The sequence below is a fragment of the Miniopterus natalensis genome, chromosome X (assembly GCF_054644295.1).
Source record: "Miniopterus natalensis isolate mMinNat1 chromosome X, mMinNat1.hap1, whole genome shotgun sequence".
NCBI classification, from domain to species: Eukaryota; Metazoa; Chordata; class Mammalia; order Chiroptera; family Miniopteridae; genus Miniopterus; species Miniopterus natalensis.
The window spans coordinates 83,185,102-83,208,151 of NC_142103.1; the positions used below are offsets into that span (position 1 = coordinate 83,185,102).

The 23,050-nt window shown below is 37.1% G+C and overlaps 2 protein-coding genes across 4 annotated transcripts in view; both read left to right on the forward strand.

Annotated features, from left to right (window-relative positions):
* The window catches only part of LOC107524954 (X-linked retinitis pigmentosa GTPase regulator), a 55,779-nt gene extending 33,244 nt beyond the window's left edge, over positions 1 to 22,535 (forward strand). For all 3 annotated transcript variants that reach the window (XM_087829469.1, XM_016197022.2, XM_016197023.2), the window contains 4 exons: positions 9,713 to 9,859; positions 11,292 to 11,349; positions 12,634 to 12,725; positions 15,626 to 22,535. In XM_087829469.1, coding sequence (XP_087685595.1) covers positions 9,713 to 9,859; positions 11,292 to 11,349; positions 12,634 to 12,725; positions 15,626 to 15,832 — 504 coding nt within the window. In that variant the 3' untranslated portion in view covers positions 15,833 to 22,535. The remainder of the gene's footprint in view (positions 1 to 9,712; positions 9,860 to 11,291; positions 11,350 to 12,633; positions 12,726 to 15,625) is intronic.
* LOC148090595 (uncharacterized) lies at positions 150 to 2,918 on the forward strand (the record flags this gene model as incomplete). Its single annotated transcript, XM_087829431.1, has 1 exon — positions 150 to 2,918. A coding segment is annotated over one exon (963 nt), but the record flags the coding sequence as incomplete, so codon positions are not given.
* Positions 22,536 to 23,050: the final 515 nt, after the last annotated feature.

Below are 23,050 nucleotides of genomic sequence, written 5' to 3' on the forward strand. Positions count from 1 at the left end.
CGAACAAAGTGATGGAGAAAGGGGAAGGGGAGGAGCAAGGAGAGGGGGAAGGGGAGGAGGAGGAGGAAGAGGATAAGGAAGGGGAGGAAGACAGAGAAGAGGGAGAAGAGGAGGAAAAAGGGGAAGAAGAGGGAGAGGGGGAGAAGGGAGAGGAGGAGGAAGAGGAGGAAGGTGAAGAGGAGGTAGAGAGGGAAGGAGAAGAAGGAGAGGGGGAAGGGGAGGAAAGAGAGGGAGAAGGGGAGGAAGGAGAGGAGGAAGGAGAGGGAGAAGGGGAGGAAGGAGAGTGGGAAGAAGGAGAGGGAGAAGGGGAGGAAGGAGAGTGGGAAGAAGGAGAGGGAGAAGGGGAGGAAGAAGAGTGGGAAGAAGGAGAGGGGGAGGAAGGAGAGGAGGAAGGAGAGGGAGAAGGGGAGGAAGGAGAGGGGGAAGAAGGAGAGGGAGAAGGGGAGGAAGGAGAGGGAGAAGGGGAGGAAGGAGAGGAGGAAGGAGAGGGAGAAGGGGAGGAAGGAGAGTGGGAAGAAGGAGAGGGAGAAGGGGAGGAAGGAGAGTGGGAAGAAGGAGAGGGAGAAGGGGAGGAAGGAGAGGGAGAAGGGGAGGAAGGAGAGGAGGAAGGAGAGGGAGAAGGGGAAGAAGGAGAGGGGGAAGAGAAGGAAGGAGAGTGGGAAGAAGGAGAGGGAGAAGGGGAGGAAGGAGAGGGGGAAGAAGGAAAGAATGAAGGCCAGAAAAGGGAAAGGAAGGAGGGGGAAGTGAAGAGGGAAGAGGAAGAAAACAGGAGGAGAAAAGAGGAGGAAGAAGAGGACATTGAGGTAGAGGAGGGGAAATACCGGGAGACAGGTGATGAAGAGAGTGAAAGGCTGGGAAGACAGGGTGAAGGAAAAGAGTCCAGAAAAGTGAGCAGAATCAAAGGATCTGTGAAATATGACAAAGATAAAACATATCAAAAAAAGTTTATTACTAACACAGAGGGAAAGGGGAAAGAACATCAAGTACAGAGGTTTAGAATGCCAGTGCAGTCAAAGCAAGTTTTAGAAAATGGTTCTAAAATTTTTCTGAAGCCACCAAGTTCCAAAAAATTCTGGAATAATGTGTTACCACAATATTTGGAACTGAAGTAACAAACTAAATTTAACCTGATTATGTCTAACCAAACAATTTGATTGCCTTACATGTAATAGCCACTCAGTACATTTTATTAAGTTGATTTTATGTCATGGTTACGTTACATGTGGTACAATAACAACTGATAAGGACAACACAGGCACTGGTAAATTTTAGCTTCTCTTAAACTAATATCTTGGTGTATTCTCCACCAAAATTATTATTCTATAACTAGAAAATATCAAAAAGTCATAGCAGATAATTAACATTATATATTCCTCATTAAAGATAGAGTTAGGAAATAGGAGTACACTTATAAGAATATTTTGTTTGTGTATACAGAAATGGCACAGATCCTTAAGGGCTATAAAGGCATCTGATTTCTTATAAATATGTTAGCACAGTTATGTTCAGTCTGATTATAGTTTACCTACCACATAGAATAATTTTATAAGAATGGATGATATTCGAAAGCTAACATGAGGAATTTACATTTTAAAGAAATATTGCTGTCTTTTCTACCTCTTATGTGTCCTTTTTACTATAATCTACCAAGTGACAGTTGGATTCAGAGCTCAGATCTTAATAATGTAGTCTCTTTTAGTTACTGTCTAGGCAAATAGCAGCATATATAATGAAATGGAGATTAACTTAAACTTGTAATTTGGAAGTATGTAAAACTTTAAGTATTTCTTAGCCTCGCAAAGCTACTCATTAGGCCTCAGCTTTCTCATCTGTAAAACGGAGTGGATTGGATGATATAACTATACTTCTAACTCTTAAATTCTTTCATTCTTAGGCTGGTTTACTCTATCATATTCGTTATTTGCATAAGAAATTTTTAAGGAAGAATTGCACTTTAAAATTAATCTAGTTTTCTATAAACTATTCTTTTCTCTTAAAAAGTTATGACAGGTTTAATGTCTTTTGTCTTCTGTAATTCTGTATTTCTAAACTTCTATAATTTCCATGCTTTAACTATACTGTGAGTAACTTCATTCTCAGTATATATTTTTATGTACCCTCAATGTATTCTTCATTGACTGTTCTGTAATTCTGTTTGTTGCTTGTCAAATGTTTCAAGTAAAATAAAATTTAAATGTATACAGTCACTAATTGTTTGTGAAAAGAGAAACTAATCTTAGATATTGAATTTTAGAGAGGCTAGATTTCTACTAGTGTAATTTCAATCTTCCCTTACCGTTTTCAATGTATATAATGCAGCTAGTTTGTTTGATTGTCTTTTATTCATAGCTCCCTTTTCAACTAATTTCCTTCCACAGTCCCTCCTATGTCTTGGACATGACTATTTCTTATACATTCTTTTATCAAGGAGTTTTGGGTGGTAAACTTCCTTTGAATTTTGTGTAGTTGAGTTCTTTGCACATTTGATTCTCCTTGAGTGAGAAAGAATATGAGAAGAAACACCAGAATATGAAATGAAGAAATTCCTAGGAGCAACTATAAATTTTGTTTTAGCTGCAAGGATCTCTGGTAGCTTCCCCTAACTAACCAAATGTGCTGATTTGGAATTACAGAGTTCTTCCAAATTCTACCATATTCACTAAGTGTTAGTAGAATATAATTAATATTTTGATAAAGGTGTATGTGCTCTGTTAATTCTAGTGAAAAGCTAGAATTGGTTACTTAAAAATTAGACTTAAGATGATTAAATAAGATGGGTGACAGAGTGGAGATCATAAGGAAGACCTCCATGGAGATGAGAAACTATTTAAAATCCTCACCCTAGGATATGTTTATTGATTTTAGAGAGAGGGAGGGAGGGAGAGGGAGAGAGAGAGAGGAAACATTGATGTGAAAGAAACATCAATTGGTTGCCTCCCATAAGCGCCTCAACTAGGGATCAAACCCACAACCTAGGTATGTGCCCTGACCAGGAATTGAACCTGCCACCTTTTGGTGTACGGGATGATGCTCCAGCCAACCAAGCCACCTGGCCAGGGCAGTGAGAAACTCTTAAATTCAAGTTATTAAAGTTAAAAGTATAGGCATTCATCTTCTACTGAAGAGATAATCAGCCAGCAATAATGAAATGATGTTTTTAAACTGTGTCCAACTCAGTATTTGAACTGGTCTAGCTAACCATTTTTAAATGATCACTTCTTACCCATTTCTTCACATTTCCTTTGCCAAAAACTTTTTGTGCTGTTTTAGAAGCAGTAATTTGTGTGACATAGTGTTCTCATTAAGATACTAGCCTGGTCGTTTTCAGACCTGAATTAATACTTAGTTAAATAGATTGGAGTAATTGATTCCTTCTTTATGGTCCCTATCTGCTGGTCAATCAAGCTTTTACTGTAGTTTATCAGTGATCATTTCTGAGGCAAGTGTGAGTAGTGTGTATAGAATCCATTGAGTTACAGTTTAAAATGACTGGCAGAAAAATACTGTAAGGTAAGCTATAAAGGAGTACAACAAAGGATCTACTGCTGCTGAACATCAGCATTTGAGGTGAGTGCAATTGAAATGTTTGTTATTATTTCGCATAGAGATACATTTGCTGTACACATGTTAAAAAGAAAATGCTACCGTGGAGGAAGGTGCTGTAATTCCTTCATTCTTTCCATTGTGAAAATTAAATGTGATACTATATGCCCAGTGCCTGACACATAACTTAATATTTGTTACATATTATTCATTCAACAAATATTTATATACCAAGCACCAAAAATAGAACAGTAGCTTCCCCAAATCAGGTGGATCTCAAGAAGTGAGGGCTGCTTACAGTCAACTTCCTGTGGCCCTCTTCTCTGTCAGGGATGTTAGGTAAGTATAGATTTCTTGAAAGAATAGCAGGTAAAAGGAGTTCCTGGACTCTCCCTTAACTATTGTTTAACAGTGTCCTTTTGTTTACCTTTGCTCCCATGTTCTTAGCCAGGATTGCCCAAAGATAAAAATGGGATCTTAAAAGAGATTTATGGCTTTTCTACATCAAATCCCTTAATAAGAAGAAAATGGTTTTGTGCCTTGCTTATGCATAGAATAAGATGTGGCTCCTGATCTCAGGGAACTCTTGGTTATTTTTACAGGCTGACCGGAAAATTTACAAGTATAATAGAGTGCTTCAGGAGTAGCACTAGTGGCTGCCATAAAGAAAGGCTAGGAAAGGGCTTCCAAGGAGCAGTGGTGAAATGTGAACTGAGTCATGAAAAGTAAAACCTAACCAGGAAAAGGGGAGTGTGGAGAGGGGGCTTTCCAGGCTGTTGGGAGCCATGAGAGTGTTTTGGTGTCAGTGCAGCTTAGAGTGTCCTTTGGTTCTGGATAGAGAGGCAAAGGGCCTTATGTGTTTGTAAAAGATGTTAAACAAGAGTAAGTGCTAACACTCGGGCTTTTGTAACATCATTATGCAGCAGTATGGAGGGTGGATTGGAAGGGAGCAGGACTAGAGGCAGGGATGCCAGTTTGGAGGCAGTTAGAATAGACGAGGCAGAGACTGAAGTGTGGCTGGACTGGAACAGTGGGGATGGATAGTTTGGGACATATTATTGAGAGAGATATAGAGATAGAATTGGAAGGCTTAGTAAAGAGATGTAGCTTGGAGGATGGGAAAAGACCAAACTTTTCTTGTTTCTGGCCTGGAGAACTAGGTGGAAAGAGTGCCGTTCACCACGGCTGAGAACAGAGGAGCAGGGCCAGGTTTGAGAGACCGCTTGGGGTTTGTTGACCCAGGAGATGTTCAGCAGTAAAATGCACATCTGCATCTGGAGCTCAGGGGAGATTGCTGAGTATCACCAGCACGTATATGTAGTCAAAACAGTGGAGTTGAATTTTCATAGTGTGAAAAGAGAACTGAAGACAAAATTCAGGGTAAAGTCAGTAGGTAAGGTGAGGGTGAGAAAGGGAAGTCTGAGAAGGAGGTGGGGTGGGAACACTTTTCAGGAAAGAGTTGCTGCCCAAGTCAAGGAAGAAGGAGAAGTGGGGGGCTGTAGAGATGGCCTGTGAGAGCCCTAGTGGAGAGTTGGGCAGAACCCACATTGCCAGCAAAGAGTGAGCTCCAGGAGGTCTGTTTGCAGAGAAATAGAATCAGAGCTAGACTTTGAAAAGTAAATATCAAAGAGTGCTACTGGCGTATATCTCAATTTAGGAAGGGAGATGTATATTTGAGAGACTTTGGTGCTCTGGGAAAAGAAAATCCTAAATGTTCAGTTGTTATACTATATACAATGGTATATTAAGAGTAGGATGTTATTGAAGTGAGCTGTCATAACATAAGATTCTGCAATGCTTTAAATATCAGTGTGTGAGTGTGTATGTGTGTGAGAGGGATGGACTTTGAGGGCAGGCATTATGGTCTTCAATTTATTTCAGCAGAGTTGGGGAAGAGCATGGGCTCTGGAGTCCAGTAAACCTAAGTTCAAATCTCAGCCCTTCATTGATTAGCCGTGTGAACACTTGGACACATTTTTTTTAAACCTTTCTGAGTCTTATTTCCTCATCTAGTAAAGGAAGGGGAGTCTTTTGATAATTAGTCAATACATGAAACATGTTGGGGGTACGCAACATACCCTCCTGAATCTCCAAGTCACTGACTGATATGCATGAGTTTTTTTTGTTGAACCTCATTTTTGTTTAGATATAACATAGCAACTCCCAAAAAAGTGGCTTATGGAAACAGATCTGCGGAAATGAAATGGATTACAATAATTATAACCCTTAAATATGAGGTAGAGTGGAATTCTACCATTACACAGCATACATGGATCAAATACTGCCCCTCAACATTTGAAGCATGAGCAAAGCCTGACCTCACTCACATGCCTAAAATTTAGATGTTAGTGCTGTTATGGGTACCATAGAGTTCTCTGTGTCCTAATGTTTTTATCAAAATTGTTAAAAATAATTCACACATAAAGTGTAAACAGGTTTCATACATTTGTTTAAGGTGAAGAAGAAAATAAGTTTTCTAAGGAAAAGGGGAAATAATAAAGAGTAAAAGTAAAAATGAGAATAAAACTATATCAGCAAGATGTTCTATACCCTGAGCATTACATTTATTTTTACAGTCCTGCTAATGAGAGTCAAACTGTAATGTATTTGGTGGTGAAAATATGGGATTAGGAAAGAAGTGAGGGATTGGTACATAGAAGGAAAAGTTTAGCAATTATAAAGTAGTGTCATTGGAAGCCAACAATTCAGAAGTCACAACTGGTAGCCCACAGGTACAATCTGGCCTGCAGATTTATTTTTGGTATACATCATGATTTTTTTTAAGCATGTGGTTCTGTTGCCAACATGGAAATAACAGATTTCACATTTAAAAATGTATTGTGGACTTCTGTTGGAAAACCTGAGTGTCTGGGAGCATCGTGTCCTATAACAACATTGACCTGCAGCCCAGGCAAGGCCTTTCCTCCACTTCACTGCCTTCCTAGGTTGCTCCTGACAGGCACAGCACCCTCTTCCCTTGCTTGCTCTGGCTCCTGGCAGAGAATAAAGGGATGTGTGCAAGGGAGTAGAACAAATGAGTGAACTTTTAAGTGAACTGTTTTCTAGTGATAAGATCTGGGATATTAGGGCAAAAAAGTGTCAACACTAGGGATCCTATCTTTCTATGGAGGGGCCTTTACAAAATTTCTTATATTTACATACAAATAGTTTGCTCATGGTTTTTTCTCTGTCAATAATGTTTTTCATTGCTAATGTCATTTTCCCATTTTACAGGTAGACTGTAAAGTACATTAATTAGGTCTCTTGTTCAGGCCATAACTAATGGAGAAAGGCTTGGAAAGCAGTGCTTAGGTCTTTGTATTTAATGCCCTTCCCCCTCTCTACTACCTCAGTGATTTCTAGTGTAATTAAAACATGAATTTCCATGTTAACTCTTTTTGTCCTAAAGAAACCTTGAAATTAAGATTAAAAAATATGCACTTTCCCGCATGATATGACTTAGATATAAAGTTTTATGCTGTTAGCCTGTTTGGAAAACGTTTTCTATCCTATATGACATTAGCATAAAATTCTATGCTTTATAGTTTTTTTTAAAGTTTAAAACAATTCTTTTGAAGTTAATACATGGGAAAGTCTATATGTCATACACATATAGTGCAGTGTCTATCCCACAAACTGAACACAGCCATATAGTTAACATTCAGATCAAGGAAAAGGACAGTGTCAGCTTCCCTTCAACCCCCTTCCACCATTTCCCATCCCCCCTCCCAGGGTGACCACTAGGCTGACTTTTGATAGCAATCTAGGTTTTAAAGCGTGCAATGTGATCGTATTCTTAAGGAAACTGAAACCTTAGGAAGAATGTTTGGTTTCCTGATATTTCCCATAAGAAATGTAAAAAGCAGTGCCCTGGGCCAGACCGAAGGCTGCAGCTCCCGATGCTCTGTCTGAACAATGAAACAAGGATCCTTTTGTGGGAGCCAGGCCCATTCACTTCTTTACTGTGGTCTTAACACAAGATGCATTTCCACTGACCGCTCAAGACTAGCTCTTTACTTCTTATGTGGTTCTGGTGATAAGAATGTATTTAAACTTTATCCTTTCTTTTATAAAATGACAGTATTCTGCCAATCTCTGCTAAGTTGTTTCAGTTTGAAGGTAAGTGCTGTATGTGATTTAAAGTAGTTGAGCAGATGTGTATAGATTCATTTTAAATGTGCTTAATATGTGCAAAGTGCTAAAATTGATGTGATTTTTAGTGAAAATGCCATTTTCTAAGAAATTTATCAAATTTAGCAAATGATGTAGTTCTAACAGTTCTTCATTGTTATAGATTTTCATAAAGTTAATGAGTAAAATTATAGTTCATTATTAAAGAAATGAGTCTTTTGCGTACTTCTAAAATAATGTAAAATTCCATGTTTTCTGTCATAATAGCATGATATCCTGAGGTTACATCAATGCCTTAGTTAACTAGCACAATTGGAATTGACGCAGGTGCCAGATTACCAAACTCTGTAAGCAGTGAGGACTTTGCTGGAACACAACTCACTGACTCTCCCACTGGGAGATAGTAGGGCTGAGTCTGAAATTCTCGGTGTCAGGAGCACTGTTATTTCTAGTTGGCCTTCATTTATCTACGTTTATGAATACATCTGTTTATCAGCAGAAGTCTTAAATCTAGTAATCTTGCTTCCTATTCCCTTCCAAAGTCAAGCTGTCTCTGACCATTTTAGCTACCCATAATGTGCACCTGGCTAGGCCTAATACATAATATAAGTCACTCAGAGGGGAAATCATGCAGAAAAAAAAGTCTTAAACGTTCTTGGTAAATAGTATCTATCTTATAGTTAACCCTATCCAACCTAAACATGTCTACCCTGGTACCCTGTTCCCCTCTCCTGTGTTCCCCTCTTGTATGCACTGCCTCATGATTTTTGATTAACCTAAGTCAAGCCTTCCCAGAGTAACTTCTGAAGCTTTTTTAAATCTCAAGGCTTCACTTCTGTATTGCTTGTCCTTAGTGGGAATGCTTTTAGACCATGTAGTGCTGCTGGCCTGGGGATGCCACTTAGATCTGTTACTAAGGTGCCAAATATACACATATCCTCTCCCTAGCCTTAATTCTCTCACGGTTTTATTTTTACCAGAAGAAAGATGAATTAATTATTAGAGGCATTGTTTTCAAACCACCCACTAAAGATTCTGTTGGGTGTCAGGCTTATCCTTAGCCAAACAGCCACTAGGAAGTTGACCAGGAGAAGGTAGTTAGTGTTGAAGGCATATAAAGGACATACATGGTTTGATACAAATAGGGCCAAGATGAACTTTGTAAATATGTTCTTTGAGGGAGTGAATGGCACTGATTACTTACTGCTTTGCCTATTTTAGGGGTCATTTTACCTTTAGTGAAGTGCAAAATGAAAAAAGCATAGGAAAAAAAATCCAATGAGGAGCATAATCACTTAATGACAAAAAATAAAGAGTATTCCACCCCAAATAAGAAACTACAAAAAACTAAGATCTCAATATAGAAATAAAGATAAACCTAATATTTTCTGCCTGTACTTAATAAGGATCACATGATTTATTCTCAGTCTATCAAATTCATAGATAGGCTGTTTTATAATTTGGATTAGCTGGAGTCAGAGTAAGTTCTGCCTCAGTTTGATTTTCCCTTTGCTGAAAATAGCTAAGAGCAAATCATTTAAACTGTTTATGTCCCTTTATCTTTTTCCTGGAATGTAAGTAATTATACTTACTTCTTGTAAATGAATTGTACTTCTGAAATGATTTTAAATCCCTATGTTTTGGAAAATGAAAATAATATATAGATATAATTATGTTACAATGTGATAGTAGATAGGAAGCTTTTTAACTTCTTTAAAGTTTAAAAGCATTCTTTTGAGACAGCTCTGATAGCATATTTAATTTTTTTTCCGTTTTAACCTTTTCATTGCTGCTAATAGAATTTTGGGAATTCTAGTCATTAAAAATGAAGTAGAGCAACAGGCACAAAATCCTTGGTAATATAGTAACTTGATATGCAGCATGGGTTATGCAGCATTTTTTTTTTTTTTACTTCAGTATTTGAATTCATATCCACATGTTCTTTGAGATGGTATGAGCTATTTATGATAGGAGTGCAAATCTCTGTTTTTTTAAAATAGAAAATCTAACTCTTCCCCGATTATCAAATTTGCCACAGGGTCGCACACTTTCAGAAAATGAAGAACCAGAAGACGAAGAAGATGAAATTAGTGAACATCTGGAAGATGAGAAGAAAGCTGTGGGAGACAATAAAAATGTTCCTGCAGATGACCAGAGTGAAACCAGCGACAGCTCAGTTGAAAAGGTATTGACAACTATTGAAAAGGTATGATGATATGTGTTTAAATCCTGAGATCCTGCCTAAGAGAAAACATGGGTTCCCTGGTCTCTGCAGAGGGCAGATTCCAACTTCCTTTGGGAACAAAAATATTTATATGAATAATTTTCTTCATGCAAATTTATGAATGACGTACACTTTGTTTCTAACCCTCTTTCCATACTTCTTGGTAGCTTCTGTTCCCTGCATGAATGGAAACCAACTTATGTGGGCCAGTATAGCACAGTGTACTGTTGGGAAATTAACAATGAAGTTCAGCACTGGGTCCCTGAAATAATGAAGAATACAAAGTTAGGAGCACTGTACTGGTGGCAGAAATGGAATGTGTGGGTTCCTGCATACATGTGTGCGTTTACATGTATAGGGACAAGCTAAAGTTGTTCATGGCAGTATTTGAGGTGGTGATCAGCTCTGGAGAGATGCAGTCTAGAAGGAATTATTTATGGGAGAAAGAGGAGGAGGTAAGCCATCCTAAAGGCAGAGCTAGGGATGTCAAAAACATCTCTTCCATTTGGCAGTTTTGAATAATAGTGACCCTGCTAGGAGATAGTTGGTAGGTTTGAAATCATTCATTTGCTAACTCTGGATTAATTTCAGAGATACGGAATTCAGAAACCCAAACTGAATGACCCTGTACTGATTCATTTTTGTTTTCATTTTTTGGACCTCTTGTGCAAAACACTAAATTAGTCATGCCTTCTCATTTATGACACACTGTTATCATTGGTCTTGGCAAGTCTCCTCTCTCTTTATTGAAATCAGTCCCCTTTTAGCCCTATTTCCCTTCACCCTAACATAGACAACCATTGAAACATGCTTGTCCTTTTATATGAATGTGTACCTGTAAAACACGTTGTTTGTTGTTTTGTGTGCATGTATTTTTAATTTACAAGATGGTATTGTATTATAGAGGTCATTTTCTTCCTTGATTTTATTTTCCAAGACTCCTTACTCTTACTGAGAGAAAAACGTTCTATTAGTTACTGCTTTTTTTTCCCTGTTGTTGTTTTTTAAAGAGGGAAGGAAGGATTCTGTTTATAAGGAACATTTATGAGTTACAGTTAGGGTGGTCCCTAAAATTCTTTAACATAGAACTCATTAAACTACAATTTGACATTGTAAGATGCTGAGCGAAATCATATACCGATTGATATTCCTGAATATTCTTTTAGTAGAATTCTTGAATCATACAAATTTTTTTGAATCATGCAATTTTAAGCTAGGAGTGACCTTAGCAATCACTCAGCATCTAAGGCAAGAGCCCAGCAAAGCGAATTAATTGTCACGTTTATGTTAATAGCTAGAGGCCGACTCTGGAACTCTGCTTAAAAAGCAAGACTAGGTTTTCTAGCACAGCACAAATATGTTTTTTATTATATTGTTTCTTTATTGTTTATAGGACAAAAAAAACAACCAAGAGGAACCGGCCATTTCTGAATACAATGAAAATCCAAAAGGTGTGAGCACATTTCACTTCAAAAGTATACCTTTAGAAAGGCTAGATATATAACATACATATATATCTACATATATATATGCATATATGTGCCTTTAACGAGTAAGTATAGTTTACACACATGAACTCTATTTTATACTTTTTACTATCACATGACTCATAACAAGCTATGCAATATGTTACAGGAACTTAATTGTTCTCATTGATAGCCATCACAGCTTCTTCACATAAAAATATTAACACTACTCCTAGCTGCTGATATGTCATTTTCAAGTGGTTTAGGACAGCCTTTTCACTACTTTTTTTCCTTTTAAATCAGTATTATTAAATTAAGCTTTTGCCGCACATTTCAATTCGTATCTCTGGTGAGCACTGCCAGACCCTATTACCAATGACCAGGCTGGCCTAGAGCCACAGCAAGCCATCTAGTTATTTCCCTCAGACCTCAGACCTGAGTCTTTGATCTTACCACAGACATTTAAGAGGAATCCTTTCCCAGATCCAGCTGTTGATGTCAGAGAACAAGTGTCACAGAACAGAGGAAACCAACATTTTCTACACCCAAATCATCTGTGTTTTTGCTGTACGACCCCTATATTATGTTTCCACACCATCACATCACAGTGTGCTTTTTACTGTGTTCTCATTAAAAATACCTGTCATAATAGTAGATATTTGATCTGAACTTAAGCAGAGAAGAAATAGTTCCCTTAATACTTTTTCCCTTCTAACTTCTGTGGAAAGACTAGTAAGTTTTAGACTATTTTAAGAAAAATGTTAAAATATTTATCATCTCTAAGTATTCGTAGCGTATAGCCTAAAATGTTAAAAAGAAGTTAAATGTAACATTTAAGTAGTTGATAATATAAATTAAAAGAACGCTTCATGAGTATACTTTAAAGATCATTATTTAACTATATAACGTGGATTAATTTGGAACACAAAAAATAACATGTCCATTTGAGTAAAAAGAATTTAATTATAACTAGGTTAATTTTTAAAAGTAATTTATATTTTACAGAAACCTTTCCTAGCATTTACTGTTAATTTTGTAGCCATATTTGGGTACTGGCCGCCTAACTTTCATAGCATTGGTCAGGTCATTCTCGGCTTTTTGCCTTAACTTTTCAGGAAATATGCAATGTGGATCTTTTCCGTTATTCCAGTGGTACAGTCTTTTATTATTACTCCATAATTCAGAGTTCATAGAGTTTCACTGAAAGCATCAGGACTTTTCTTTTTCTCATTAGTTAGGAAAAAATTTTCTAAATATATTCTATTGTAGGCAGCATACGTGAGCTCGCAAAGAGCAGTTCTTCAAAAGTCCTGGAAGAAAGTGTATCCACACCAGGTAAAGACGTGAAAGTATCAAAGAAGGTAAGTGAAATGAACTTCTCATTTTAATATTAATACCAGAGTATTGAATTGCTCTTTCTACTTTTTATATGATGATCCACATAATTTAACTCTTAATATGAGTTTTTATGCCCCAAAACATGAAGAATTTCAGGTGATGTTTCACATGTTTAACATGCATATTTATTTATTGGACTTTAGATTATTAGTCAGGTAGTTCTTCCAAAATATAATAGCATATTTTTTCAATCATCTCATCCATGCTGATTCATCATACAAAAAAAGATTCATAAAAGAACTTTATTGCTTAAATTATAAGAGTATAATAATCATGAGAGCCTAGAAATGAGTAAGGCAAAGCCATGAAATAGAAAAGATGAATGAAAAACTAAAAGATGGTTGTGTTTAGAAAACATTACAACATGCTACTTCAGTCTCTTAGGAGATGACTAATACCTGCTTTGGAGTTGTTGAAAGTGAGGAATATGTTTCTTCTCCTTGAAAGTAAGTTGCTCTTTTCACTTACTCTTTTCAGAGCTTTCTATAATCATGAGACCATATGTCAGGGTAGAAGAGGAAACATGGAAGAAAAGAAAAATGAAAGGCCTTGTTAGTCCCTATTCAACCTTCAGGTCTCATCTTAAATGTCATTTCCATATACAGGCCTTTTGTGACCAGCAGCACTTAAATAAATTATTATATTCCATTATTATTCTCTCACATAACACTTTTCTTATCCTTCTTAATATTCATCACAATTTGCAATTACATAGTTGTCATTTGTATGTCTATTAGCCTATAACCTCTATCTCCCCACTGGCCTTCAGCTCCATGGGAACAGAAATGATAATCTTATTTTCCAGTGTGTGCTCAGCACTTATCATAGTTTCTGGTACGTGGTAAATACTCAGTAATTATTTTTGGTTGACAATGAGTTGTATAATGTAAGGGAGTAAGAAAGAGGATAGGGTGAAGGTATAAAACCAGAAGCTGCACTTAGAGTAGTAAATAGCCTGTCTTTTGCCATCTTTGGAGGTATATGCCACTCTGAAATTCCTTTTAGAATTACTTTAGAAATTTCACATGCTATTTGGCCCTGACCCCCATATTGTCATCTTTTATTAAAAATTAACTTATGACCGTTTTTATCTTGATAAAAATTATCTTATAAATTTGATTATACCCAAAAGATAATTGTGACCTGGGTCAAAGGACACTTCGAATTATCTTTAGAATTATAGCAGATATATCATCAGAACATTTGACCAAGGTTTAGGAGCTTTTTTAATTCTCTGTCTAGTAGACCAGAACGTTTAACATATACTGTACTATGCATCATAGCATTCCTGTGAATACTTTTTCCAATTATAAAAGCTCAGGGAAAGAACCTGGAAAAAAAAATCAAATATGACGGTGGAAGATGAAAAGTGAAAGAGGAGACATAAAAACCTAAGGAGAGGAAAACTGAAGTAAAGCAGAAAAAAAAAAAAAAAAAAGAATATTGGAAAACACACCTTTGACCAAATGAAAACGTGTATTCTAGAATACATGGTCAAGTTTTAGGGACTTTCAACCTCTCTAGTCTTCAGCATTGCCTGTAAGTGGTAGGACTTAGATATACAGTATAGGAGAGAAGGCTGAGCCTGGGAAGGAATGGTGTGCAGGAGGCAGAATATCACGCATCTGTAGGAGCAGACCAAGCAGGGCACCCAAGTGCCAGTGGATGGGACAAAGGTAAGGTTAAGCCAGGACAAGGGCCAGGCTGAAGAGTTCAGTCTTCAACTTTGATTCTGCTTAAATTCTCATTTATACCTAGTAGAAAAACATATTTCAGTAAATACACATTTTCTTGGTTAAAGGAAAGAAAAGGTAATGAAAATTATATTTTAAAAATCAAGCAGTAATAAGTATATTCCTGACTTAAGGAATATACTGTTATTCTACGTATTTTAAAAAGGAAATAGATAACTTGAATGAGATTTTTTTCAATCATTCTCATGTGACATTTTTGTCTACAGTATCTCTAACCTTTTTACATTATTCAAGCCAAACAAACCAAACTTTTTAAAACTTGGACAAAGGTAGTTCATTAACACATTTCAAAATAAACATGTGTTTGAGATTTTGTATCCCCTTTCCTTAGTTAAATAGACACTTTAAGGATAATATAAAAAAGAAAAAGAAAAAAGAATTGCACTCTTGGTGTCTACAAGACAGCATTTGCCACTGAATTTTGTTTTGATAATTTAAAAATTTCTCAGCCAGGTCAGAACCTATGATTTTAATTGGAAGCAGAGATATTTTGGTAGGTGATTGTTATATCTAGAAATTACCAAATATGCTTTTCTAAACTGTAGTCAATACTTATTTGGATCCACAGTTAGCTACTAAGAAGATCATGTTATTGGCTTGATTTCCTTCCACCCACGTAAACTAATTTAAAAAGCAGTATGCTTTTCAGCTATTGAAAAGAATTTCTTTTCATTGTGGAATTAGTTCATATGTGTATTTACTTAGCATATATTAATTGGGTATCTCTTATGTCCCAGGCACAAGGCTAGAGGCTGCAGATACAGAGGTTAAAGATCCAGTGCCACTTTGAAGTCAATAGATTTCTTATTCATTGTCATTCTCATAAATAAAAGTCTGAGATGAGAATTTCTCTATCAAAAGTAAGCCTGTGGATTTTTGCCTTCCTGGCAACTACCTTTTCTCTGCCATGTTCCAGCTAGTTTCTCAAGGAGGAATCATGATTGTCATTGGTAAAAGAAAAAAGGCTTATAGATACTAAGAATGTACATATGGTGCCCCATAAAGATGTGATGAAATAATGTTAAGACTTGTTGAAAATTGTACACCCCCCCAAATACTATTAAGTGAATATTTCACTTACTGAAATGAATTTTTTGTGTTTTTTCTAGACTTACCTTTTTAAAAGACTGTCATTGATGAGTATGAAAAGTATGCTGAATAATAATGAGCCACTTCCAGAGATAAAATCAGTAGGAGATCAAATAGCTTTAAAAAGCAATAAGAAGGATTTCAAACAGAACCACATTGGGCAAAATAATCAGGATACGTCACCCCCAAATACTGAGAAAACATCAAAATCCTGTGTAATACTTTAAATACATATTTATGTGGTCACCAAGCACATTGTAGTTTATACTTGAAAAACATGACTTCTTAAGGAATGTTTCTGATAACAAACTTGAAGGTATAAGTTAATATGCTTTATTTGGTTTGAATAGTATGACCAGTTTTGATAATTTATTTATGCTAATATTTTTGACAAGCAATTTCAAAATATGTATATCTCAAACTCTAAGTGTTGTGGCCTTAACTGTTCAGTGTTTCATAAAAATATATTTTTATATGTGAAGGTTGAATTAAGATTTCACAGTTTTTACTAAACAGTTTTACATCTTGTAATTTCATAAGGCAATATTTACAACCTCAAGACACTGTAACAGTTTTTAATGTATTTGCAATTTTTAAAAACTGCGTCAAAATTGTTTTAAATAAGCATATTTTAATAAACTATATCTGGTCAGTTCCACTGTTTAAATGGATGACTATGAATAAAATTTTGGGGTACTTGTAGTTATCAGTTGACAAAACGGGGGCAAAAAAATATGTCTAATTTTAAAATATTGAAAGCCATAAAAAGCTTTTACCTCTGAGTAAGGGAAATTTCAGTATAACTGTAAACAGTACATCTTTATAGAGAAACTGTGTTGAAATTTCTTTGCCTCCCACTCCTTTTTTCAGGGAGGTGATTTGGCATGAAGACATTGCAGATTATGTGGTGTGATCTGGAGTGTTTGACCACAGATCACCACCACAGGAGAACCAAACATAGCCAGTCTTGCTATTTCAACTGAATCTAGCATTGACAGTGGTGACCAAGGTTGGCTGTAACACACAATGCTCTGCCACAGGAATAGAAAGGGTGAAGCTGTTAAGTCTACACTGATAGAGACATTGCTTTCCTGTGCTCACAAATGATGCTTATTTAATGAAGCAGACTAACTTCATTTTCCCCATTCTAGCTTCTGAACATTTTCTTTTTCAATTACAGTGATCATTGTCCCAATTCAACAAAGAAAAAGAAATACCATCTTTGTGCTTTATGCACAAGGGTTGTAAGGATGTTAGATTAGAGTAGATGTGATTTTGAAATCTTACAAAGTAACCTTCTGTGTAAATATTATATTTAGTGGAATTCTAATTTTATTAAAGGTAAATTTAATTAAAAGTTTTGCTATTGCCCCTTGTAGTAATAGTACAGTATTGCAAAAATACTTTGCCAAAGTATAAACTATAGGAGCCAAATGGAAATAAACTCACAAATAGGAATAGGACATTCCAGTTGTGGTCAGCAGAACTCTAAGATGGCCTCCAAGGTTCCTGCCTGCTAGTGTACTTTCCCTGAAAAATCCTTTACCCTTGAGTGTGGGTGAGACCAGTAAATATAGTGAGATATCACTTTATTTCTTAGGTTACATTATATGGAAGAGGTGAAAGGATTTACAGATATAATTAAAATTCCTAATCTGTTAACTTTAAGCAAAAGGGAAATAACCCTAGGTGGGCCTGACCTAATCAGGTGAGTCCTTTTGAAGAGCCTCTAGAACTCAGACATGGAAGAAGTAGAAGTAGAGATGATTTTCCTATTAGCCTTGAAGAAACAAACTGCCACATTATGGAAAGGGCAATGTGCCAGGGAATGGTGGGGAGCCTCTAGAATCTGATGGCCTCCATCCTACAACTGCAAAGTACTGTATTCCGTCAGCAACCAGTGAGCCTTGAAGAGGAATTCGATCCTCAGATGAGACCACAGCACTGGCTGATACCTTAACTGAAGTCTTGTGAGGCCTTGAGCAGAGGACCCAGTTAAGCAGTGCCCGGGCTCCTAACCCATGAAGACTGTGAGATAATAAATATATGTAGTTTTAATTTACTAAGTTTATGGTAATTGTCATGCAACCACAGAAGTTAATACCAGTCTTATTCTGAGGAAGGGCCTCTCTATATGGCGGCTTTCTTTATCAAAGCCCACAAGGCAGAATCAATAGAGTCTGATGGCAAGACAAGGGTGACAACGTAATCATGGAAGTGACATCCTGTCACTTTTGACATATTCTGCTGGTTAGAAGCAAGTCACAAACCCCACTCACACTCAAAATGAGGGCATGACACAAGGACATGAAGACCAGGAGGCAAGGATCACAGGGGCCATCTTAGAGCCTACTTGCCATACCAGTCATTTGGCTTCTCATTGAAAAGGCGAAAGGAGCCAGGCCAGTGTGGCCAAGTGGTTGAGTGTTGACCCATGAACCTGGAGGTCACAGTTTGATTCCCGGTCAGGGCAAATGCCCAGGTTTCAGGCTCGATCCCCAGTAGGGGGCGTGCAGGAGTCAGCCAATCAATGACTCTTACTGATGTTTCTCTCCCTCTCCCTTCCTTTCTCTGAAATAAATAAAAACATTCTTCTTTTAAAAAAAAAAAAAAAATGAAATGATTGCCCTAGCTGGTTTGGCTAAGTGGTTAGAGTGTCAGCTCACAGACTGAACAGTCTTGGGTTCGATTTCCAGTCAAGGGCATGTACCTTGGTTGCAGGCTCGATCCCCGGGCCCAGTCAGGGCACGTGTGGGAGGCAGCTAATTGATGTGTCTCTCTCACATCGATGTTTCCCTCTCTCTGTCTCTCCCCCTCCCTTCCACTCTCTCTAAAAAAATCAATGGAAAAAGTATCCTTGGATGAGGATTAATAACAACAAAAAAGTGAAATAATTATTTTAATCCCTAAACTATTCCCCTTTATTATCTTTGCCATTAATTCCTCTTTTCTCTCTATAGTACTATTGCTTTGGACATTTTTTACTGACCTTTTGGTACCTGAAAATAGAATATCTTGACTTGAACCATTAGGGGGTCATTGATATTGTTCAGATTATTATGGATCAAATATTAGAAATATATTAATTTACAGAATTTAGTAAGAATGTAAAAAACTAGAGTCTAAAAATTGAGATTTTTTTGTAGTGATACGATTTTAAGGTATTATGAAAGAGCATTCAATTTCATGTGAAAACTTTAAAGATAAAGGAAATATTGGTACTCACTAAGACCCTCCTTCCTGTGAAGAAGAAACTACAATTCTGAAAAGGTGCTTATATTAGTTTCCTAGGGCTTCTGTATCAGAGTACCATAAACTGGGAGGCTTAAATACAATAGAAATTTATTGTCTTACAGTTCTGGAGGCCAAAAGTCCAAAATAGAGGTGTTGGCAGGGCCATACTACCTCTGAAGGCACTCAAGACATTCCATGCCTCTCTTCTAACTTTTGGTAGCCTCAGGCATTCCTTGGCTTATAGATACATGATATCACTCCAACCTATGTCCTCACATGTCATTCTCCTTCAGTTTCTTCACATTGTCTTCCTTCTGTGCATATCTGTCTCCATTTCCAAATTTTCTTCTTTTATAAAGACACCAGTCAGATTAGAACCCACTCTGATGACCTCATTTTAACTTAATTACCTCTTTAAAGATGCTATTTCCATATGACATGACATTCTGAAGCACTGGGGGTTAGGACTTCAAAATATCTTTTATTTTATTTTATTTATTTTTAAAATATATCTTTATTGATTTCAGAGAGAGGAAAGGAGAGGGGGAGAGAGAGAGATAGAAACATCAATGATGAGAGAGTCATTGATCGGCTACAGGCTGCAGCCCGCAACCCGGGCATGTGCCCTGACCGGGAATCGAACCCCGATCGCCTAGGATGTTAGGTCAATGCTCAACCACTGAGCCACACCCGGCGGGCCAAAATATCTTTTAGAAAAACCACAATTCAACCCATTAACAATGCTTTAGTTAGTAAGAATGTAAAAGACTAGAGTCTAAAAGTTGAGATTTTTGTGTGTGTGTGATCTGTAGCTCTCAAACTGAAGCATTATTAAGGGTAGAATAATTTTCTATCACTTAAGTAGAGAGTGAAGCATGGGAAAAATGATATTCCATGTGTATGTGCTTCTTCGAGTACATTGTGATGTCCATCCCACTGACCACATCCTACTCACCACATCCAATTTCTCATATATGCTAATACATATGGTGCACATGTTATGGCTATGGATAATATTTTATATACTGTAAAATCTATTTTATAGGATGCAAGTCTACAATTTTTTATATGTTATTAAAGGCTTCCCTTTATTTGGATAACAACAATTAGAAAGGCTCAGCCACACCTAGGTTACAAAAAGGAAATGGTTCTATTATAAACGTCCTTAACCAGTTTCCCCAGGCCTACCACCAAAAAGGTATTGAATGTTTCAAAGTAACAAATACAATCAGCCAAATTAGCTGTGAAAATCTACTAAATACAAACTCTGATTTGGTAACATAAATGTACACACGTGCACACACACACAAATGTGCACACATTCTACTGAAAGTCATCCCAGATCCAGAATTAAGTCTGATAAGCCACGGTAGCACTTACTCGAACATTTGGCTTTATTTACCTGAGAAGGTCTTCACTAAACAGGGAAGAATTAGAAGAGTTTTTTTAAAAAGATGGTTTTTGCTTTCTCTGTGATTATTCATGGAATGTGAATATATCATTTTTATAGTTCAGATGTCCTGTGTTGAGATGTATAAATAAATAGAAGTGTTAATAATTCATGATAATAAGGTGTATATTGATTCAGACACTTCCTTGAATGAGAAGCATTCAGCAAGAGAAACAGCAGACTTGGTTTTTCCCATTCTGCACACCAGAATCTTGCCTACAACCAATAGGCAGAGACACATAACATATGGAGGAAACATTTCATTCAGAACTTTATGAAGACAACCTAGACATTTGCTGAGAATCCTAAATGTACATATTTTATTATAAGGTTAAAGCATGATTATATGTAACATTAACATTTAATAAGAATTTATGCATTACACACTGGTCTAAATGCTTTCTCTTTATTAACACATTTAATCTTCACACTAAGCCTATGAAAAAAAATTTATTATTCCTATTTGCAGATGTAGAAATGAATCACAAAGAAAATAAACTTGCATAAGAACACAGAGCTTGTTAGTGGGATTTCTGACTTTATAAAGCCTGTGCTCTTAACTACTACACTTCAAATTGTGTAGAGCACTGTAATTGTTTAATTTCCTACATTCATTTTTTTTTTTCTGTCTGAAGAATTGATAGATGTTCTTAGCCAAGTGTGCATAAGAAAATGGTCTTCATTTTTATCTTGTTTTAGTCTATTGGTAAGTCCTATTCCAGGTGTCACATTGTCATCTCCTTTGAGATATGTATTAAACTAGGCTACATACATTAGCTTCGGACTGTGTCAACTTAGCTAACCTGGAACTTTGTTTCCCAGAATTTCCTTCCTTGTGTAGTTCTAGTTTCTGGATGGCAACAAGAGATTTTAGAAGGTAAAGGTGAATGGTAGTCTTCTGAAGGTCAGTGTTAGGTGCTAGGCAATACTGAAGAGTGTGCACACTGCTGATGACATGTTGGCTTACCTTGTTAGCACAAGACAGCAACTGGGTCCACAGATTCTTATCCTTATGGATTTCTGTTTGTCCTTATGGGTTCCTATTTGTCCTTGCTCTCTCGCATTTCATGTTCAGCTTTTCTGACTGCTAGCCCTGCTACCTACAGTGACTTCACAATACGCAGAGACAACAGCTCTTCGTACAGTTCCTCACCAGCTTCACAATTGCTGAAGGTCTAATCCTTATCAATTCCAAATTCCGTATCACATATGCAATGTGAGTCCATAAGGTAGGTGTTGCAGGTGGCTCTGATCCTCGTAGTCACTTAAGGACACAGGCCAATGGAGATGCTGACATCTCAACACTTGTGTTTTATGATTGCTGAGAGAAAGAAAGAAAGGAACAGGATGACTTTTAAATGCTTTGGCTGAAAATTGACAAATGTTACTTCCTCAAGCCCTTTGGCCATATGTCCTTTCTTTAACTCTAAAGAAGACTTGGAAATGTAGAGAAACATTCAATGAGCAGTAAATGTCTCTTCCACAGTCCACACTTCTGTTCACCAAATATCCCTTTGCTTCCATCTTTCCTGTAGTGGATGCTATTGGTGCCCCACTTTGATTTCTTTATCAAGCAGGTGCATACATCCCCAGCTGCTGTGTTGGCCAACAGCTCACAGCTGCTTGGAAAGTTGTCCTTAGCCAAAGGGAAGCCTTCTTGAGGAGAAGGTGATGCTTCTATCCTTGGGAAGTGGACCTCAGCCAATGACTGACTGACATAGAGCTCCAAAGGCCAATCTCCCTTGCTTCAGGGCGAGACTAATTCTAGTGCTCTAGAACTATTCATAGTATTAGACTGAATTTATTCTATACATAATACCACATCTTTGCTTAGATTTCCTCCCCTGTTCTGTTTTCCTTTCCTAAATTTCTTTATCCTGAGAACATGCCCCCAACAAATCACTTGAACAAGAATCTTAGACTCTACTTCTAGGAAATCTGATCTAAAACATTCCCACATATAGAATACCCTCCACCCTTTTCTGAGGGATACCATCAAAATCCCATCTAATCAATGAATCCAGCTCACAATCCTGCATCTCTGGGTGATGCATGGTAATCACATCAGGGCCAGTCCCGGTTATTTTTGGTCTAGAAGACTAACATACACCAAACATATAATGGCAGAAAGAAACACTCCTACTTAGAAAGGGGAAGAAGGGAGACACACACGTTACTGGAACGTAGCAATTTTATTATTTTTTTTAATTTATTTATTTTTTAATATATCTTTATTTCAGAGAAAGGAAAGGAGAGGGAGAGAGAGATAGAAACATCAATGATGAGAGAGTCATTGATCAAGCCTGCAACCTGGGCATGTGCCCTGACAGGGAATCGAACCCCGATTGCCTGGATCCTAGGTCGACACTCAACTGCTGAGCCACGCCCAGCTGGACGGATGTAGCAATTTTAAAACCCTGTTCTGCAGATGTTTCCAGGCCCCTATGCTGAGAGTGAAAGACATTCTGAATTGCTCCTGATTTTCTCTCTGGGAGGAACTCTACTGTCCACTGTTCTTTATAGTCCCTAGATCTGCCCTCTGGAGGTTTTTCCTTTTCTATTATGCTCCTTTCCATATCTGAAGTAGTTATTGAAAGATGTGCTCCTTGAGTCTACATAGCTTTCTCAGCTGCCCTTAGAAGATTGGAAATTAAAATTAGAGGATTTGTTTTACATCTTAAATAGTCAAAGACTTGTTTTGTTTTGTGTTTGCTCAGGCTTCTGGCTTCTCTAGCAGTACAAGACTCTTAAAAACTTATTA